This window comes from Balaenoptera physalus, assembly GCF_965194825.1.
Source record: "Balaenoptera physalus genome assembly, chromosome: 7".
NCBI lineage: Eukaryota > Metazoa > Chordata > Mammalia > Artiodactyla > Balaenopteridae > Balaenoptera > Balaenoptera physalus.
In genome coordinates, this window is record NC_138886.1 from 98,241,530 (window position 1) to 98,263,283 (window position 21,754).

The 21,754-nt window shown below is 52.9% G+C and overlaps 1 protein-coding gene and 1 long non-coding RNA gene across 21 annotated transcripts in view; one reads left to right on the forward strand and one right to left on the reverse strand.

The window, feature by feature from the left end:
* Window positions 1-4,799, reverse strand: part of LOC309664502 — a 63,965-nt gene extending 59,166 nt beyond the window's left edge. For 19 of the 20 annotated variants that reach the window (XR_014265813.1, XR_014265814.1, XR_014265815.1 and 16 more), the window contains exons 1-2: window positions 4,724-4,799; window positions 205-350 (exon numbers count right to left, since the gene is read on the reverse strand). This is a non-coding gene — a long non-coding RNA (uncharacterized lncRNA). Of the gene's footprint in view, window positions 1-204; window positions 407-4,723 lie in introns of all 20 variants that reach the window. The other variant, XR_014265832.1, reaches the window with a different exon arrangement.
* A 2,071-nt stretch (window positions 4,800-6,870) lies between these two features.
* LOC309665218 (NUT family member 2G-like) lies at window positions 6,871-20,866 on the forward strand (the record flags this gene model as incomplete). The annotated part of the gene is made up of 7 exons (XM_082471413.1): window positions 6,871-6,883; window positions 10,675-11,389; window positions 16,957-17,077; window positions 18,139-18,294; window positions 18,807-19,052; window positions 19,444-19,560; window positions 20,081-20,866. The coding sequence occupies 7 exons, from the start codon at window positions 6,871-6,873 to the stop codon at window positions 20,864-20,866; spliced, it is 2,154 nt and encodes a 717-aa protein (XP_082327539.1).
* Window positions 20,867-21,754: the final 888 nt, after the last annotated feature.

Genomic DNA, 21,754 nt, shown 5'->3' on the forward strand with positions numbered 1-21,754 from the left:
AGTAAAGTGGTTGCACTTCCTGTTTGGGGTCAGTAAATGACCTCTTCCTCTTGGGGTAATTGATGATGAGTGACACGGCATGAGAGCTCCCTCTACGGGCCTTCCAGACTCCAATTCTAGTTGGGGTTTCCTTTTGTTAACATTCACAGCATGTTTTATTGGCAGGAGGATTCACAATGAGGGAGAAAAGGCCACAAGACTCACCATAAAGAAGGCTCAGAAATTCCTGGGTGGGTCCAAGGGAGGCACAAGGTGGCTGTGGGGTCAGCTGGTGGCCACAATGATCACGTGGTTCCATCTGATGGGTTTGCAGCTCGATGTGGAATAGTGAATAAAAGGATCAGTTCATCCTATCAGAGAAACATGAAACTGAGATAAGCTTCCCACTGCTAGAAGCATCTTGAGCCTTCAGAAAAGAACAGAGAACATGTCTAAAGGGTTTGGGAACATCAGAGCCATATCTCCTCAGAGTGGGACTCCCCAGGCTCTCCAGGTCTCAGTCCCCAACTCTCCCTCGGGGACAAAGCCTCCTCACCTCTGTCCTTGTCAGCTCACTGATCCCTAGAGGTCCTGCCTATCCCTGAGGACTTAGGTTTCCATGGAGACAGGTTGGTTGAGACCTAGTGATACAGTTGACCAGCCTGATACGCAACAGTTCCCACCACCCTGGGGCAGTTGGGCTCAGGGAAACGTGGCTCTGGACCCCATGTGGAGGGTGTCCTTGCACGTCAGCTGTGCCCCAGAAGAGCCAGTAACGCCTGTAGCTGTCCAACTGATTCTCAGGGTATTTTCCTGGGAGAGCCTTTGGTCATCTGACCTCGTATCCAGGAAGCCCCGTGACTTTCTGACTGCTGCCTGTCACGCCAACAACACACCTGTGAAGGTTCTGCTCTGCATGGCCATCTGTCCACCAGGCCCCCCCTTCTAGGGACCCAGATGCTAGGACCACACAAATGCTGAAGGAGTGTCCACCTGCCTAAGGTACAGACACCCCTGTATCCATCTGCATGATTTCTACTGGGAATCAACAACATTTATGGGGATTCTTTGGCCCTAAAGAACAGACCAACCTGATAGGAGCAATGCAATGATTCACAATTACCAGGGTCAATGCACATATACAGGGGCCCATAGCCCCAGATGCCCCACTCACAATTCACATGGGTGTCCCATACGTACCCACCGATGCCCAAATATTCTTGCTTCATACATACATACATCCAAACACGCACATCAGTGGTGTGCTGGTAAGTGCTAAAAAAGTCTCCGAGAAAGGTGGGAAAGACTTCACCTCTGCTATCTACGTGGTACAAATATTCCCAGCATGACCAATTTCAAGCTACCCACCTGACATCACTGAACACAGAGCTGGGAAGAGATATGCACCATTGACTATCCCAGGATAGTATGAACCAGTTCCAGCACATCCCGTACCTTTTCCTATGAATTTGTGCACACAATCCACTTACACCCCAAGTAGAACCCTCAACTCCCATCACAGATATATAACCAAAAGGATACCACATACACATATGTGTTTGTACATATACATACATATATACATATATATATATATATATCCTGAACACACACGTACATTTCTACCCTCACCCTGAATAAATACACAAACAGACTACCTCTTACTACCTAAATTTTTACAGACAAAACCTTACTCACCCTGAATATTCACATTCCACTCTCACAACTATATATACACACACAACATGGGCCTGAAAACAAACACGTGCAACCAATATGCCATCCAGATGTACACACTGAGTACCTAAACACACAAGGTCACCAAGTACACAACTGTCTCATGGGCAACCCAAAAAAGACCCATATGCAATCCCACAGACCTAAAATACATATACTCCAGGATTCCTGCACACACACATAACCTACACCGTCTACTGGTTTCCAAACACACAAACTAAACTCTCACATCCCCCAGAATACATACCCCAGAAGCCCCAGGAACACAAAAACACACACAGCCACAAATAACCTATTCTTATCAAATACAGCTGACCCTTGAACAACTTGGGGGTTAGGGCGCCAACCCTCCATGCAGTGGTTCTGCATCCATGGATCGTGTAGTAGTCCTGTAGTATTTACTGGAAAAAAAATCCACTATAAATGGACCCGTGTGGTTCAAACGTGTGGTGTTCAAGGGTCATATATAAGGACTTACATATAAGTCCACCTCACTAATACTGAGAACACACATACAAGCAACACCACTAAATTCTTCAGGCATTACATTTTGAAATAGACACATAGAGGACTCTAAGCCTCCTGATATACTCACAAATCACAAATACACACACCCACCAACTACTCATGAGTATACACCCCAAATGCTCAGACACACTCAAAACAGAAAAACACCAACAACCTCTGCAGTCTTACTAATATACATACACAATTCTCACACACCTATGGACACACACATGCAAATATTCCCAAGCCCTGAACATACAGATCCCCTCCCAAACACTATACATTATGCTACCTCTCCAGAATACAAGCTCCCCACCACTACCCCAACATATAAACTGTATATGTGGGCTTCCCTGGTGGCGCAGTGGTTGAGAATCTGCCTGCCAATGCAGGGACACGGGTTCGAGCCCTGGTTTGGGAGGATCCCACATGCCACGGAGCAACTGGGCCCGTGAGCCACAGCTGCTGAGCCTGCGCGTCTGGAGCCTGTGCCCCGCAACGGGAGGGGTCGCGGTGGTGAGGGGCCCGCGCACCGCGATGAGAAGTGGCCCCCGCTTGCCACAGCCAGAGAGAGCCCTCGCACAGAAGCGAAGACCCAACACAGCCAAAAATAAATAAATAAATAAATAAATAAATAAATAAATAAATAAATAAAAACTCTATAAACTGTATATGTGTGGGGGGTGTTTATATATATATATATATATTTCTACCCTCACCCTGAATATATAGACAGACCACCTCTTACTCCTACCAAACACATGTATAAACACCCTAGCATTCTCGAAAGAAATACATTTTGAATACTCCTAACAACTCCATACCTTATGAACAAACTTTGATAATGCATGAACCTGATGATGGACACACACACAGATTAGAATACACAAGTAAGATACATGCAAGTGTCTCCAGCAAACCATTTATGAAACAACTTCCATATATCGAATTATCCCTAGCTATTAGGAGCCAGCTCACACATATGCAAGTACTAACAAATACCCATATCACATATTTCTAATACATAGAAATGCAATTGTCCAACTTCCCTGTAGAAACATAGAACCCCACCTCTTTATCAGATACACATATACTCACTTCCCAAAATACATAAGCTTCAGAGGCTCCTACTGAAAATTACAAATGCACAGCCTCAGCAAATATTCCTCCAAGTGGCCATGCCCCTTGAATACACACACAAACTCATTTAACACATAACTCTCCACAAGTCCCAAATAGAACCACAATTACCCAGAACACTACAAATATGCAATAACATCATCCTATATGCCCTTTGTTCCAAATACACATACAGTACCACACTACTGGCATATACATAACCCCACATTCCCAACCTCTCACACAGAATTAACTCTGCCATCTTGCAGAATACAGAATCATACAAACACGACATACCTACATATACAACATCCACCAGTCCCAGAAAATAGTCACAGACTTGCCCTCTACACATCCAAATATACATAGACAGCTCCTGAAAATGCACACACACAAACACCCCATAACCATACAACATGCCCTGAATACACAAATGATCATCCTACATTCCCCAAATATACAAAATAAACAGACTGGACACCCAAAGTAATATACACCACTACTTTTCCTGACATTGCCCTTATGCATATGCAGATAATCCTTCCAAATCCACCATTAGACACACATAAATCCCCAAATTCATGGGTGAAAAAAACACATGTAAACATATTCCCCAAACACCTAATTACAAACACCTAACCACCAACTCCTTGAGTATGCCTGCGTCACATCTCAACACCCTCCAAATACAACACTCACTCTTACACACTCTCACAAAAACACAGGCATGACCTCCCTTCAGACACAAACATCCACAGACAAAACCAACCCACACATTTGACTACATATCAGATTCCCACCAACCAATTAAATATGTACAGACCCCATCTATGCTTGCAAATCAATCATGATTTGACATCAGACTACAAATACATGTTTACTACCACATTCAGCAAAGTTGCTCCCATCACTGACAAAAGAATGCAGTTTGGACATAAGTGTTGATTGATGTTTTTATGACAAGAAGGAAGACACTAGTGAAACCATGAGTGTGTTCCTTTGATCTTCACTCATTTTCCAATCACCTGAGCTACACCTTTGGAACCAGATGAGGGTTTTCAACTCGCAAGAACGTCCCTCTAGCTTTTGTACTCTTCAGAACGCGCAGCCTAGAACGGCACCTGGGCACCTGTTTAATAGCTCACACACACTACTTACCCCCCACTGTACGCCCCGCAGTCACTGAACCCTTCATGCAGCCGGCTCCCCAGTGGTGCCAATAACCCTGGGGTAAACCCCTCAAGGGAATCGAGCTCTATGGGGGCGTGAATCCACATTCTGGGGAGTCTCCTTACACGGACAAGGGCACAAATAACCCACAGGGTGAACAACAGCACAGAGCGGTGACACCTGAGGGGTGAAAAGTCCCCGTACCCCTTACCTCAGGGTTCCTGGAATTGACTCCAGAGGCGGCCATGACAAGCCCCGCCCCCGCCGGACGGCCGTTGGGGCCCCAACCTCCGCGCTCGAGCACACGCTCCTGTCTTCTGGAGCCCAGCCAACTGCCCCAACAGACGCCAGGAGCTGTTGGAGGACGGCGGTCCGCGTGCCCGAGAGCCCCCCCCAGTGGGCGTGCGCAGGCGTGCAGGCGCGGGGCACGCGGGGATCTGTTCCAGGAGGTCTCTGCAGGAGAGGAGAGAAATGCAGGGTCAGGCACGCTAGGGAGCATCTCTGGCGACGCTCCTCGCTGGGAACCTTCGTGACAGTCTCTTCTTAAAACCAGCTCTTGTGAGATGTGCACTCCTGATTTTTATATTGCACACGTGAAACCCATGCACTTAGCTACAAAGAGTTCTGGAGAGCTCCGCTCTAAGCACAGTAGCCTCAAATTGGGGCAAGTGCTTTCATGCCCTTTGGACTGCAGTTCCTTGGTTCTTCTTTATGCCTTTCAAAAAACAGTAGGTCCTTTTTCCTAGCAAGCCTGAAGTTTCCTTTAAAGAACAATTCTAGCAAAGAATTCAGACCTGGGAAACACTCTTAAGATACTGTCTCCTGACTCCGTTCCTAGAGTTTTTCCAAACGCATTTACTCTACTAGAATATTTTTTCTCAGTGTATTTAATACATGGAGGTTTTTCAATAAATGTTGATTCACAGGTGTTTCCTTTGTACTTTTTTTTTTTTTTTAATAACTTTGAGAGAGAGTGGACAATCTGGGTCAATTTCAACACAGCAGGTAGTATGGGAACAATTTCACTTTCCCTCCCTCCTTTTTTGTAATATCTTGCAGACTTTCAGTTGGCATTAAAAACAACAACAACAACAAAAATAGTAGCGGGATCAACTTACTGACCTGACTTTGTAATACTTCCCAAAGAAACTTCAATCATCAGATCCTCTTTCTGGTCAATTGCAAGATTAGAGCATTTCTCACTCAACAGGATGCCTCTGAAGACCCCTCACGTCTAACAGCACTAAGCGCCTCCAAGTGCACAGACTTGAAAACTCCACAAGACACAAACATTGTATCTCTTTGTTTCTTTAACGTTTCCTGATTGAGTGGAAGATGAACTGTCTTCTGAGGCTTGTGATGCATGTCCAGAGTTGTTTTTTCTCAGTAGTCAATGCCTGCCCGCAGCCTCTGTGCAGGAATAGTCAGAGACCATGATCCAAAGGACTTTTAGATACTCCCTTCTGTGACTGCTCTTCCCAAATTACATTTGGGCTAATTTGATTCTCTCTGTCTCTCGGGTGTAGGATTTTGAAGTATTACAAAAGTGATTGCAGAATTGGGACTGGCTAATTTTTGCACAGTGCAATTTTTGTATCAGTGGCCTTGAGAAGAGTCCTTCAAATACTGTATCAGAATTATGAGTGAGAATCTTGTAAATAATTGGTTGAATGACTGAACAAAGGGAGGAAGCAACAAGGAAGCCTGCCTTTCTCGAGTGCCTGGGTACAATATTTTGCCTCACCATCCCTCTAGTATGAAGTTATTGGTTGAAAATCATCTGAGTTTTCCTTCATTGTAAAAGCTCCAGTACTGAGCGATATTCCCAAACTGTTTATTTTTTTCAGTCCCCGACAGGAGTTTCTTTAGATATAAAGTTCATTTAGAAACTTTATGTCTAAAGTTTCTTTAGATATAAAGTTTCACCATGATGTTGCTTGAAATATTCTCACCTTATCTTCTCATCTTCTTCTGAGTCAGTTTTTCCTGACAAGGGGCAAGGAACTTCTTAAACACCAACAGGAGTCTTTTTCACACTGTGGAACAGTCCTTCTAAACCTCTGTTTCCTTCCCCAACACCCCACAATCAGTTGGAGTTCTACTGCAGCTACAGCAGTGAGAGAATATCGTCTCCCAAGAGATTTGGTTGCCATCCTCTGAGGTTTTCAGCCTTCATCTCCCTTGACAAGTTTCCTAACGGTCCTCTCTTCTCACAACACAAAACACGAATACTCTTTCATATCATTTTGATAGTGGTAAACTGACTGACATGGATTCTCAATATGAAAATAATAATCAGACAAGTTTTGTAAAAGGAATGCTACCATGATTCCCATGCAGATGGGGCCATATGCAACGATGATCCTAGATGGTAAAGAGCAAGTGTATGTAATGCAGACAGGAAATTAACAAACTTGTAAGCAGGGCTTGCAGGCTAGGATTTAGATGGAAGTGGGCTTGTCTGAATGGGGATTGGACACTGGTGGATAAACTCTTGGCATTGTGTCAAGGTGCACATCCATCTCATGGGTAGTGGACTTTTAACACCTAGAAAAACCAGGGCTCTAGGATGTTTAGTCCCTTTAACATAAGGAAAGAGAAGAAGATTTTCTGCCTTCTTGTTCCTTACTTCTGTCCTTACCCCTACTAAGCCAAGATGTTCAGTGCTATATGATGGCTCTTCCAAATCCATTTCATCCAAAGAGCCTGCAGATTTTGTGTATGTTTACAGTTGTGTTTTCTGTTGGAGCCAAGATGCACGCTTTAGTCTCATCACTCCAAGTTCTCTTTCTCATAAGGATGAGTAACTGATAATAGCTTAGTATGTTCTGATTTTTTGGTAGTGTTGCCAGATAAAATACAGATTTCGAGTTAAAGGTAAATTTCAGATAAACAGGGAAAGAATTTGCAGTAAAACTATGTCCAAAATGTTGCATGGGACAAAGTTGTACTAAAAATGAATTCATTGTTTATGTGAAATTCAAAAGTCAAATTCAGTTAGGCATTTGTTACTTTTCTTTACTAGATCGAGCCACCCTATTCTTTCAGGTGCTTTGAAATTTAAGAGACTAGAAATTCTTGTTCTAGGAATCTAGTGCAGAAACAGAGGAGCCACGATACCCGTACAAAGACAATCATTGGAAATATCCTCAGATATATTGGAACATATATGAATTTTCAACTAGAAAAAAAATGAAGGCATTTTAAAAACTGAAAACAGATTGCCTTCGTTTTTAGTTGCATGACGTATCTCTGGGAAGATTTTAGTGAAAGAGATAACACTGGTTTCCTCCGGGAAAGAGGATTGGGTTGACAGGGGAAAGAGGTGGGAGGAGGACTCGCCACTGCATATTCCATTTTGCACAATTTAATTTTGAACCATGAGAAGGTGTTACTCGCTTAAAATATTATACTAAAATCATTTAAAAGGTAAAAAACTCAATCTTTTACAACCATGGAATACTATGAGAAAGACATTTAGTGAATTCTGGTCTTGGACATGGGGGCTGCATGACGGTTTTTTGATGGACGGGGGCTTTCCAGCAGAAAGGATCATTAGTAAGGCTGGTCCTGCTGGATGTTGGTTGGAGCACAAGGACCACTCCCTTAGGAGTGATGTACAGACAGCAGTCAAAGACACTGGATCTGCTGAGACAATCCTAATTTCAAATACTCAGTTCCATGTGGCCATAAATACCCAAGTGTTTATCAGACTAACAGTTCTGAATTTTGTTCAGAAAGTCTAGTCTCTGTTGAAGTAAGTCAAGAGCCAGGTAGGAAGCAGAGTGTGTTGAGGGACACAAAACTAGGTTGATGGAAAAAGAAGTGAAAGGAAGGGACCGTCAAGTCCAACCTCGGTGCCGTAAATCAAAAAAACAGTCTATAAACTGTGTAAAGAGGCACATGCCAATTGTGTTGCCACTGTGTGAGGTGGAAGGAACTTCCGGTTCTTGCCTACCTGCCAGAGCCCTCGTGGAATGTCTCCCCACCCCCACCCTACCCAGACCCACGTGCCCTCTGCCTCTCCCCCACTGCAGAATGTTTCAGCCGCGTTCTACTGTTATGACTCAAACCTGCCCCTCCTTCAGTTGGATCCTGAGCGTCGTTGAAGCAGGTCACTCTCTGGGTCCTGGTCTTGACTTTTCTCATTGAGGCTACCAGGCAGCAGTAGTCCGTGCCCAAGCCTGCAGGATGGCTTCAGAAGGAGGTAAGCCTATAGGCTGGGGGTGTGTTCTCAGAGACCCTGCCATCCCTCACATATTTCGGGTTCACACGTGACACTTCACGGTGGGCACACAGTTGGACTGAAGTAGAGGGAGAAGAGAGCACTGGACACACGAGGACATTTCACCTGGGGAGACTGGGGAGCCTGAAGAAACCTGAGACTGCACTGGGGAGGAGGGGTCATTGGAGGTGGATCAAGAGGAATTGCCCTGGCTATGGAGAAAGGATGGCAGCAGGCAGGTTGATTCTTTCTAGAAGGGAGACAAGCCACTTTGAAACGTGTGTGTAAGGATGTGTGTGATGTCCTGGTGGTGACACAGGGAGGGTCATGAGGAAAGCCTAGACGTGTCTTGTGTTCCTGAGGCACCTGAAGCTTGCCTCACCATATCTTTCTAAGGGATTTGAACAGGAGCATACTGTATCTAAGGGGGCCGTGGGGAGAGATGGTCTTGGTGAGAAAACTATTCAGTGGGGCTGTGTGTGGCCACACCTGCAGTGAAGTGCCCTCTCCGAGAGCTAGGCAGGAGGTTACTCTAACTGCCGCAGCCCACACCTCGTCCACTCCTCCCAGCCCAGAGCTCACTTCTCAGTTCAGGTAACTGTTGCTTGGGATTCAACAGGGGATGGGCAACCGTGTAACTTCAGCCAAGAAATGGCTCAGGTTCCTGAGTTGTTCTGAACTGTTCTTCCTTTTGTGGAATTGCAGTTCTTCAGACTTACTTCATCTCATCCAGTATCTCATGGTGGACCCTCAGGCTGCCTTGAGAGGAAGAGTTTGTTCATATTTCCTGTCACTCCTTCATGGACAGGGGACAGATGTGGAGTGAGGTTGTTTCGGGTGGAATGTCTGTGAAGGCTGCTTCCTCTTTTAAAGGGGGAAGGAGTGTAGCCCAGGGGCAGGAAGACGATCTTCTGTGTTATTATTAAACGTCCTATGACATCTGTTCTGGTTAATTAGGTGCACCGTGGTGTGTACCTTGTTCTCCTGAACAGGGATGTGTTCCAGACAACTTGATCGCCATGGCAACTGGCTTCTGCCTGCTTCTCAGATTGTCTTTCCGTTATTGGGAGCTGGAAGGGGAAGGACCACAGGAGGTCTGTACTCCCATGACCAATGTAACATGACAATTCCCTGGCCCTTGTTTAATCCTCTGCAGCCATCACTGGCTGTGAAATGACAGAATCTAAGGGACACGTGCCTACTTCTCACACACCACTCCCCCCACCCCCGCCTCTTAGGAACAGAACTCCTGAGTGATGACAGTGACTCTGGGCACTGGGGAGGGGGTGGCAGGACCTGGCCCATGTTACGTGTCTGCTGTGGGTTGTTCTGAGATGCAGGTGCATTCTGGGCCAGTGTTATGGGTTTGTATCGGGATTCCATTAGAGAGATATTTTCCAGCATTTTGTTTTGTTTTGTGAGGCTAGGAAAGAAAGAGGGGATTTATACTGAGCATCAGGAAAAGGAGGACTGAGGAGGAGGTGGGGCCCTAATATTTTACACAATACCTGTCCACAAAGGGCCTTTGGGTGCCTAGAACTTACCTTGGAGAAGGTCCCTACCTGCTAGTACGCCGGCTGAGGGGCATTTCTCACAGAGCGGATGTCCACACAGTTCCAGGTCTTGGGAGACAGCCTGTGAGGCTTAGGTGCCAGGGGGTGCCTTAGGGAGGCTCTCCAAGTCAGTGCTTGCTGAGGCGATTTCTTCTCGGCAGACAGGGGTCAGGGACCTTGGTGGATGGGCGCGGGGTCACCAGTGGAATAATTCTCAACTGGAGGTCAGGGCATGAAAATCACTTGAAGACACTTGCACGCTGCACAGTTTCCCTTGTCCAAGTGTCCCTCACCTGTGGAGATTTACACTCTGATGCCACAGAAAGCCTCAGTCCCACTTGCCCATTCTCCTCCTCCATTCACTCCTTTCCTTTGCCTCAACAGCATCTCCAGTGCTGGGAACGGATGTGACCATGAACCCCGGTGCCTCCTTGTCTGCTTTCACGGCAGTGCCCTTCCCTCCACCCATTCCTGGCGCCCAGCACCGGCCACCCTGGCAGCAGCACCTGCCACATCCCATCACCCCAGCATTCCCTCCTGGCAGCAGCCTGCTGCTGCCAGCTTTCCCCAGGACGCCTTTGGTGGCTAATGGTGGCCGTGGCCCCAGTGCCCCTGGGGCTTGCAACCTCACTGTCCAAGTCAGGTCTCAAGGGAGGACAGTGGAGGCCCCCCAGACTCAGACCTTTGTCGTTACTCAGGCCCCCCTCAACTGGACCGCTCCAGGGGCCCTCAGCGGGAGTGCTGCATGTCCTGCACCCGTATTCATAGCAACCCCTGTGATGGGGACCGTCGTGACTGCTTCAGCTGTTGGAGTTAGTCAGGCTGGCAAGGGAGGCTGGACCCCAGGCTTTCCTCTTCAAGCTCCACCACCAGCTGCCCAGCTGGCCCCTATCATTCGCCCAGTGAACTCTGGGCCATGGCCACATGGCACTTCCAGGGAGGGCCGCCTGGCCACCAACCAGTCCAACGCCTCGCAGGATGGCTCCTCTAACCCCCAGAGAGAGTACAGTAACTTCCGACGTTGGCAGCACATCAAGCCCCTGGCCCGGAGACACTTTCGCCTGAGTCCTGATGCAGAAGCTTTTTCCTGCTTTCTCATGTGAGTGAACGCTCAGGGGGGTCCTGAGCTTATGGGAGCTTTTAGATAAAGAGGAACTGGGGATGGACTCGCACGTTAGGTTTCTAGGGCTACTGGAAGGAAGGTGTGAGGGCGATGTCCATGCTATGAGAGGGCACATTGTCGGTCACATGGGTGGGCCTGCCAGTCCGTGACATCAGGACTGAAATGTGCCCTATCTCAACGGGCCCCACCACCCTGTGAGTCTGGCCAGCTTGCTCTTCCATGATCCTCATGGTAATATGGACTGCAGACTTGCAGTCAGAGAGGGTCGTGGTGTAAGGTGAGGAGCCAAGGAGTGGATGCCGCACTCTCCTGTGGTGCCGTGTCCTTCATACAGGACTTGAGTGTACATGGCCAGGGGAGGTCACTTCAGAGGAGGGGGAGGAGCGCAGGGCCCAGGAGAGCGCTTTATGCATGCCTCCACTTCGTTGTGGAGAATTCCACTAGGAACAGGGTGATGGTAGAGCTCTCCTAAGGGCGTGGGCTCTCTCCCACTAGAGTTGTGAGCCTGGCAGGCATTTCCATCCTAAACCTCCGGTCCCTCGTAAAAAGGGGACAATTACACTTCACTCAGAGGACTGTGCAGAAGACGCCTTGGGCTAATCTATGAAGTGTGAGCAGATTGCTTGGCACATGCCATGCCTCATTGATGATGGTGATTTTTATGATGAAAATGCAGCCTTGAGGAGGAAAAGAGCTCCCCAAGGCACAATGTCCCAGCTCTAGCCTGGGAGTGGATGGTCGTCCTTGAGTGAGTGTGAGGCGGTGACAGCAGTGGCCGGGAAGGCTCGTCTTTGCCCTCCCAGACGCCCGCCTCTCACCCTCCTGTTGCTCAGTCATTCTGGGTTGAGTGATGTGTGGTCCACATGGGCGGGTGGGGTCAGGCAGGTGGGGGCTGGGCTGGGCCCGGAGACTGACCCCGAGTGCTTACAGCCCAGTGCTTCGATCCGTGGCCCGCCTGAATCCCAACATGCCGCTGGAGGAGGGACTGCGGAGGGCCGTGCAGGAATGGCGGCGCTTGAGCAACCTTGACCGGATGATCTACTACGAGAGGGCGGAAAAGTGAGTCAGCGTCCTGGGCCCAGGGGCTGCGTGGAGGGTGAGGCGAGTGGGTGAGGGCAGGGTCTGGCCGTGGCGGTGCTCATCAGAGAGGACAGAGGAGAAGGGCTGTCACCCAGCACAGGGGCCCCGCAGCCCAGGGGCCCTACTGTCCCCCAGAAACCCCTCCCTCACCTTGAGAGTTTGAGACTTCTGTCCTTCCTCCACCAGGAGCTCTGCCTTCCCCTGATTTTGACCTACCCTTGCCTTGACATGAAGGTCTCAGGACGGGGCAGGGTGAAGCTGTGAGTCCAGTAGGGGTCCAACTCCGGCCATATGAACAGGGCCGGGGAAAGAGCTCCACCCGCCAGCCTGCTGCTTCCTTAGTGGTGGGTGGCTGGCGGCCACTAACATAGATTTGGGACCACCTCTCCTCATGAAAAGTGCCCTGTGTGGGTACCCTGGCATCCCTGAAGAGGCTGGGGAAGCCAGCTGTCATCGGCCCAAGGGTCTCCGGCCCTTCCAGTGTTTGCTCCATGGTAATCCCCTTGGTTTAAGAAACAAAAGCAAACAAACGAGCGCCTCTCAGAGGAAGGGAAGGCCTCTCCTCTAAGCTCAGCATCCACATCGTCCAGCCTCTCCTGGGCCCTGTCTCCAGGTCTATGTTGCAGGACTCTCAGTCCTAGCCCAGGGTCCTGGATTCGGGCAAGGACCCCTGTGGGGAACACATGCCTGTTCCAGCCTCTGGCTGTCAGCCCTTCATGTGGTTCTGGATGGGGACGGGGGCATGAGGAGGGTGCCCCCTGGGTCAGCCATGTGTCCCGTTGACCTGGTTCAATTCAGCGACCTGGGTCTATGCTGTTGAATGCCCTCCAGTGCTGGTGAGGCAGGAAGGGTCCCAGATCTTGTTATCACTTCCAGGAGCAGCTCTCTGCTGTGGACAGCACCTCACAGGGCCTTGACGGCCCCAAGGCACATCCTGTCCCAGTGCCTCATTCTTGGCTGCCTTTGTTGGGCTCCAGAACCCAGGTCTTTTTCTCAGAGTGGCCTGTGCCTCCGTCACCCCCCAGGTTCATGGAATTTGCGGCCGAGGAGGAGATGCACATTCAGCATTTGCAGTGGATGCAGTGCGCGCAGGACCTGCCTCCTCCAGCCCCACCGAAGCTGGATCCTCGGGGGCCCCCAGCCCCGAAAGTGCACCTTCAGCCAGGCACCCAGGTTCCCACTGGAGCTGAAGGCACAGGTAACAGGGGCCTAGGGTTGGCCACCGTCCCGATGTGGATCCTTTTCTTTCAAGACAGGGGCATTGGTCTTTCAACCAAAACAGCCACCGAGGCGGGGGGTGGGGGGGTGGGGTCTCAGCTGCCCCTTGTCACTACGGGGTATTGGCTTGGTCAGTTTTGTAACTCCTCTCACACCTCCCTGTCAAAGGACCCCACACGAAGTCTGCCTAAGAAGTGGGCTTGACCCACTTAGGAGAAAATTGGAGGTTCCCCACTTCCTTACTTGTGACTCTCTTAGATGACCCCCTAACCTCCCCTCTCCAACTGTGCATGAGGCTTCAGATGGTCCTGACCCCTCCCACACCCACATCAACGTCCCCCAAACAATGCCCTCACCAACGTGCGCTCGGTGGTCAGGAGGTGGACCGGGAGTCCCTCACCTTCCTTCCCTTCCTCCTGCTCTGCCTCAGCCTGTGCTCCCAGGATGTGCGGCCCCAGGGCCCAGCCCTCGCACCCGAAGACACACAGATCCCAGCGGACCCCGGAGCCCAAGTCACCCAAGGAGATTCCCCCTGAGGCTGTGAGGGAGGATGTGGACAGGATGGAGGCGCTGGTGGGGCATGTCCACTCAGCCACTGGCGAATCAGATGCAGAATGTGGAAAGGACGGAAATGAGCTGAAGCAGGAAGAGGACGACACCTACTTGGACCCGTGTCTCTTGAGCTACACTGACGAGCTGCGTTCCCTGGAACACTCTGTCACCAAGGTAGGCTGGGCCTGGAGCCTGGGGTCTACAAGGTGCTAGGGCATGGAACTCTCAGCACCCAAGATCTGGGTTCTGCTCAGGCCAATGGGACTTAAGCTCAGCTCCTTGTTCCTGAGCCTGGTGTTACGGGAGGTTTACGCAGATGTATGTGTGTATATGTTTGTGTCTGTGTGTATGCCTTTGTGTGTCTGTGTCTGTGCATCTGTATATGTGCTCTTTTGTGTGTGACTGTGTATGTGCATGTGTGTGTGTGTGTGTGTGTGCTGACCATCCCCGCCTTGTGGAGGAGAGTGGGGGCGGGTCTCTGCTTTTCACTTTCCCTCCTGGTCTTCTTGTGTCACAGGCCACTCCTGGCCAAGGATGCTCACAGCCTCTTCTTTCTGTCCGAGGTGGAGGCAGTCATTCACCCTCGATTCCCGGCAGAATTGTTTTCCCCAGACCCACAGCTGGATCTCTTGGCCCTTGCTGAGGAGCTGAAGCAGGAGGAAGGACTCACCCCTGAAGAAGTGAGCCAGGGGAGGGAGAGGGACACTTAGGGAGCCAGGGGACTCCAGGGGAGGGGGGACCCCAGGGGATCCAGGGGGCAGGGGAAACCAGGTGGCCCAGGGGAGCCAGAGGAGGGAGGGATCGCAGGGAGAACAGGGGAGACAAGGGACAGCCAGGAAGACCAGGGCACGGAGGGACTCCAGTGAGCAGGGGAGAGGTAGGGCCCCAGAGCAGGAGGCCCACATGGCTCTGTCCGTCCGTTCCCTGCCTCGGAGGCCTGGCATGGGGAAGGGCCCTCTCTGGGGTGGGTGCAGCACAGGGTGATAGGAAGGAGAGGATGGGGAGCCGGGAGCGGAGGGAAGGACACACAGCTGGGAATAAGGTGCAGGAGGATGGCAGGAATGCCACCGTGTCTGTATTTGGAGTCTAGTCCTGGGGTCCCCCGTCCCCTCCTCCCCCCCAGGGCCATTGTCCCACTGCCCAGTGCTCCTCCTCTCACACGTGCGCGTGGAGCCGTCACTGTCCTCCTCCCTCCTACCAGCTGGTGCAGAAACGACTCCTGGCCTTGAAAGAGGACGAGGGTGGGCCGCCAGCCCCGAGCCACAGTGCACCCGGAGTGGGCTCAATTCCATCTGAGTCCCACGCCAGCCAAGGTGCCCAGAGGCACGACCAAGACCGCCATCGAGGGGTCAGTGATGAAGCCTGCCCACCAGAGATTGATGTTGAGGCTCTTCATAGGCCCATCCGAACAGACACTGGCCCGTTCGTGCTCAGAGTCTTTGTTCCCTCTCGAGGACGTCAGGCTGGCAAGGGAGACTGGACCCCGGGCTTTCCTCCTCAAGCTCCACCACCAGCTGCCAAGCTGGCCCCTGTCATTCGCCCAGTGAACTCTGGGCCATGGCCATATGGCACTTCCAGGGAGGGCCGCCTGGCCACCAACCAGCCCAACGCCTCGCAGGATGGCTCCTCTAACACCCAGAGAGAGTACAGTAACTTCCTACGTTGGCAGCACATCAAGCCCCTGGCCCGGAGACACTTTCGCCTGAGTCCTGATGCAGAAGCTTTTTCCTGCTTTCTCATGTGAGTGAACGCTCAGGTGGTCCTGAGCTTATGGGAGCTTTTAGATAAAGAGGAACTGGGGATGGACTCGCACGTTAGGTTTCTAGGGCTACTGGAAGGAAGGTGTGAGGGCGATGTCCATGCTATGAGAGGGCACATTGTCGGTCACATGGGTGGGCCTGCCAGTCCGTGACATCAGGACTGAAATGTGCCCTATCTCAACGGGCCCCACCACCCTGTGAGTCTGGCCAGCTTGCTCTTCCATGATCCTCATGGTAATACGGACTGAAGACTTGCAGTCAGAGAGGGTCGTGGTGTAAGGTGAGGAGCCAAGGAGTGGATGCCGCACTCTCCTGTGGTGCCGTGTCCTTCATACAGGACTTGAGTGTACATGGCCAGGGGAGGTCACTTCAGAGGAGGGGGAGGAGCGCGGGGCCCAGGAGAGCGCTTTATGCATGCCTCCACTTCGTTGTGGAGAATTCCACTAGGAACAGGGTGATGGTAGAGCTCTCCTAAGGGCGTGGGCTCTCTCCCACTAGAGTTGTGAGCCTGGCAGGCCTTTCCATCCTAAACCTCCGGTCCCTCGTAAAAAGGGGACAATTACAGTTCACTCAGAGGACTGTGCAGAAGACGCCTTGGGCTAATCTATGAAGTGTTAGCAAATTGCTTGGCACATGCCACGCCTCATTGATGATGATGATTTTTATGATGAAAATGCAGCCTTGAGGAGGAAAAGAGCTCCCCAAGGCACAATGTCCCAGCTCTAGCCTGGGAGTGGATGGTCGTCCTTGAGTGAGTGTGAGGCGGTGACAGCAGTGGCCGGGAAGGCTCGTCTTTGCCCTCCCAGACGCCCGCCTCTCACCCTCCTGTTGCTCAGTCATTCTGGGTTGAGTGATGTGTGGTCCACATGGGCGGGTGGGGTCAGGCAGGTGGGGGCTGGGCTGGGCCCGGAGACTGACCCCGAGTGCTTACAGCCCAGTGCTTCGATCCGTGGCCCGCCTGAATCCCAACATGCCGCTGGAGGAGGGCCTGTGGAGGGCCGTGCAGGAATGGCGGCGCTTGAGCAACCTTGACCGGATGGTCTACTACGAGAGGGCGGAAAAGTGAGTCAGCGTCCTGGGCCCAGGGGCTGCGTGGAGGGTGAGGCGAGTGGGTGAGGGCAGGGTCTGGCCGTGGGGGTGCGCATCAGAGAGGACAGAGGAGAAGGGCTGTCACCCAGCACAGGGGCCCCGCAGCCCAGGGGCCCTACTGTCCCCCAGAAACCCATCCCTCACCTTGAGAGTTTGAGACTTCTGTCCTTCCTCCACCAGGAGCTCTGCCTTCCCCTGATTTTGACCTACCCTTGCCTTGACGTGAAGGTCTCAGGACGGGGCAGGGTGAAGCTGTGAGTCCAGTAGGGGTCCAACTCCGGCCATATGGGCTGGGCCGGGGAAAGAGCTCCACCCGCCAGCCTGCTGCTTCCTTAGTGGTGGGTGGCTGGCGGCCACTAACATAGATTTGGGACCACCTCTTCTCATGAAAAGTGCCCTGTGTGGGTACCCTGGCATCCCTGAAGAGGCTGGGGAAGCCAGTTGTCATCGGCCCAAGGGTCTCCGGCCCTTCCAGTGTTTGCTCCATGGTAATCCCCTTGGTTTAAGAAACAAAAGCAAACAAACGAGCGCCTCTCAGAGGAAGGGAAGGCCTCTCCTCTAAGCTCAGCATCCACATCGTCCAGCCTCTCCTGGGCCCTGTCTCCAGGTCTATGTTGCAGGACTCTCAGTCCTAGCCCAGGGTCCTGGATTCGGGCACGGACCCCTGTGGGGAACACATGCCTGTTCCAGCCTCTGGCTGTCAGCCCTTCATGTGGTTCTGGATGGGGACGGGGGCATGAGGAGGGTGCCCCCTGGGTCAGCCATGTGTCCCGTTGACCTGGTTCAATTCAGCGACCTGGGTCTATGCTGTTGAATGCCCTCCAGTGCTGGTGAGGCAGGAAGGGTCCCAGATCTTGTTATCACTTCCAGGAGCAGCTCTCTGCTGTGGACAGCACCTCACAGGGCCTTGACGGCCCCAAGGCACATCCTCTCCCAATGCCTCATTCTTGGCTGCCTTTGTTGGGCTCCCGAACCCAGGCCTTTTTCTCAGGGTGGCCTGTGCCTCCGTCACCCCCCAGGTTCATGGAATTTGCGGCCGAGGAGGAGATGCGCATTCAGCATTTGCAGTGGATGCAGTGCGCGCAGGACCTGCCTCCTCCAGCCCCACCGAAGCTGGATCCTCGGGGGCCCCCAGCCCCGAAAGTGCACCTTCAGCCAGGCACCCAGGTTCCCACTGGAGCTGAAGGCACAGGTAACAGGGGCCTAGGGTTGGCCACCGTCCCGATGTGGATCCTTTTCTTTCAAGACAGGGGCATTGGTCTTTCAACCAAAACAGCCACCGAGGCGGTGGGTGGGGGGGTGGGGTCTCAGCTGCCCTTTGTCACTACGGGGTATGGACTTGGTCAGTTTTGTAACTCCTCTCACACCTCCCTGTCAAAGGACCCCACACGAAGTCTGCCTAAGAAGTAGGCTTGATGGGGAGACCCCTAGAAAATTGGAGGTTCCCCACTTCCTTACTTGTGCCTCTCTTAGATGACCCCTTACCTCCCCTCTCCAACTGTGCATGAGGCTTCAGATGATCCTGACCCCTCCCACACCCACATCAATGTCCCCCAAACAATGCCCTCACCAACGTGCGCTCGGTGGTCAGGAGGTGGACCGGGAGTCCCTCACCTTCCTTCCCTTCCTCCTGCTCTGCCTCAGCCTGTGCTCCCATGATGTCCGGCCCCAGCGCCCAGCCCTCGCACCCGAAGCCACACAGATCCCAGCGGACCCTGGAGGCCAAGGAGCCTAAGGAGATTCCCCCTGAGGCTGTGAGGGAGTATGTGGACATCATGGAGGCGCTGGTGGGGCCCGTCCACTCAGCCACTGGCGAATCAGATGCAGAATGTGGAAAGGACGGAAATGAGCTTAAGCAGGAAGAGGACGACACCTACTTGGACCCGGGTCTCTTGAGCTACATTGACAAGCTGTGTTCTCAGGAAGACTTTGTCACCAAGGTAGGCTGGGCCTGGAGCCTGGGGTCTACAAGATGCCAGGGCATGGAACTCTCAGCACCCAAGATCTGGGTTCTGCTCAGGCCGATGGGACTTAAGCTCAGCTCCTTGTTCCTGAGCCTGGTGTTAAGGGAGATTTTCGCAGATATATGTGTGTATATGTTTGTGTCTGTGTGTATGCCTTTGTGTGTCTGTGTATGTGCATCTGTATATGTGCTCTTTTGTGTGTGACTGTGTATGTGCATGTGTGTGTGTGTGTGTGTGTGTGCTGACCATCCCCGCCTTGTGGAGGAGAGTGGGGGCGGGTCTCTGCTTTTCACTTTCCCTCCTGGTCTTCTTGTGTCACAGGCCACTCCTGGCCAAGGATGCTCACAGCCTCTTCTTTCTGTCCGAGGTGGAGGCAGTCATTCACCCTCGATTCCTGGCCGAATTGCTTTCCCCAGACCCACAGCTGGATCTCTTGGCCCTTGCTGAGGAGCTGGAGCGGGAGGAAGGACTCACCCCTGAAGAAGTGAGCCAGGGGAGGGAGAGGGACACTTAGGGAGCCAGGGGACTCCAGGGGAGGGGGGACCCCAGGGGATCCAGGGGACAGGGGAAACCAGGTGGCCCAGGGGAGCCAGAGGAGGGAGGGATCGCAGGGAGAACAGGGGAGACAAGGGACAGCCAGGAAGACCAGGGCACGGAGGGACCCCAGTGAGCAGGGGAGAGGTAGGGCCCCAGAACAGGAGGCCCACATGGCTTTGTCCATCCCTTCCCTGCCTCGGAGGCCTGGCATGGGGAAGGGACCTTTCTGGGTGGGTGCAGCGCAGGGTGATAGGAAGGAGAGGATGGGGAGCCGGGAGCGGAGGGAAGGACACACAGCTGGGAATAAGGTGCAGGAGGATGGCAGGAATGCCACCGTGTCTGTATTTGGAGTCTAGTCCTGGGGTCCCCCGTCCCCTCCTCCCCCCCAGGGCCATTGTCCCACTGCCCAGTGCTCCTCCTCTCACACGTGCGAGTGGAGCCGTCACTGTCCTCCTCCCTCCTACCAGCTGGTGCAGAAACGACTCCTGGCCTTGAAAGAGGGCGAGGGTGGGCCGGCAGCCCCCAGCCAAAGTGCACCCGGAATGGACTCAAGTCCATCTGAGTCCCACGCTGGCCAACGTGCCCAGAGGCACGACCAAGACCGCCATCGAGGGGTCAGTGATGAAGCCTGCCCAGCAGAGATTGATTTTGAGGTTCTTCATAGGCCCATCCGAGCAGACACTGGCCCTATCGGGCCCAAAGTCTTTGTTCCCTCTCGAGGACGTCAGGAGGTCTCTCCATTCCGGGCCGGACGGCCCTCCCCTCCCCAGGGTCAAAGGCGCACTGGCCCTCTACTGGGACCCAGGGATGCGTCTGTTCTCAGAGAGGCGTCTCCTGTTCGGGAGGCCCGAGGGCCCAGGGACGCGTCCAGTGAGGACGAGGAGGAGCTCCCCAGCCTGGCCTTCCGCTTGGCCTCTCCGCAGAGCCTGCCGCCTTGCGGGCTGTCCCAGACACCTGCCCCTGCCTCAGGCCTGGCCTCCCCTGGAGGTTGGGGGGCCCAGAGTGCTCCCCAGGCCCCCTCCCCTCAGAGAAGAGGCCCCAGCCCAGCTCCACCAGCCGCTCCCAAGTCGAGGAAGCGGGCTCTGTGTGGGCGCCCAGCCACTGCTGAGAAGCTGCCCATCCCCGGGGCTGGCCACGGGGTCTCTGGGAGGCGAGCCTTGGCTCTGGGGCTGGCTCGCCCCTCACAGCCGAGAAAGAGAAAGCGTGACCCGTTTGTCACAGGGAAGAGGAGGAAGAGGAAGAGGAAGCACTGAAGCCAGTAGGGAACAGCCGGGCCGGCCCTCCAGGGCGAGCCCCCCAGGGCGGCCCCCAGGGGAGCCTAGGGGCTCCTCCTCACCCCAGTGCTGATCCTGGAGGATGTGGGGGGAAGGGAGGGAGGGCAGGACCACCAGGGCGGGGAGGGGGAGTGGGATTGTGGGGGGTTAGGGAGGTGGGGGAGGTGGGTGTGGGCAGGACCTTCGGAGTGATGTATGTAAATTGTGAATAAAGATAGTTTTGGTGGGAAATGCTCTCAGGCCACCGTCATCTTCTTCTTGTGGAGCTGCTCCATAGAGAGCTATCCTGAGAGGAAGGAAGGGTGAGGGAGGTCACAGGAGCTATGGATCTACAGGTGGCCAAACCTTTCCTCCACATAGACAAGGACTCCTCAGGCTGCCCCTGGGAACGCATAGCTCTCACTTTCCCCAGGGACCCCCTCATCATCCCCTTCTCTAAAGCCTGCTTGGCTAGGGGCCTTCTGGGGCATCTGTAGCATCTTCTGCATCCCTGAACCGTCTGGGGAGGGAGGGCTGCTTTTGTGCCTCTCAGCCCTCTGGACACTAACCAGTTTCTAGGACGGAGCCTGGAGACGGCCCTTGTCTTTATGGAGCTGCTCTCTGCTTCCCTGAAGTGGCCAGGCGATGGCGCTGGGGTGACCCTCCGCTCATCCAGGGTTTCCTGTGTGGGTGGCCTGACCAGAGAGGAAAAGTCTTGGCCATGGGGACAGGACTGTCTGCCTCGTCATAGCGGGAGCGTTCTCTAGTCCCACTGGGATTATTGCAATGTGGAGAGTGGTTGAGGCAGCTACCTCTTAATCGCAGTGAGGATGCAACGAGGGGAATGGGCGCGGGGAAATTCATGGGGCACCTGTTACAGGTGAGTCT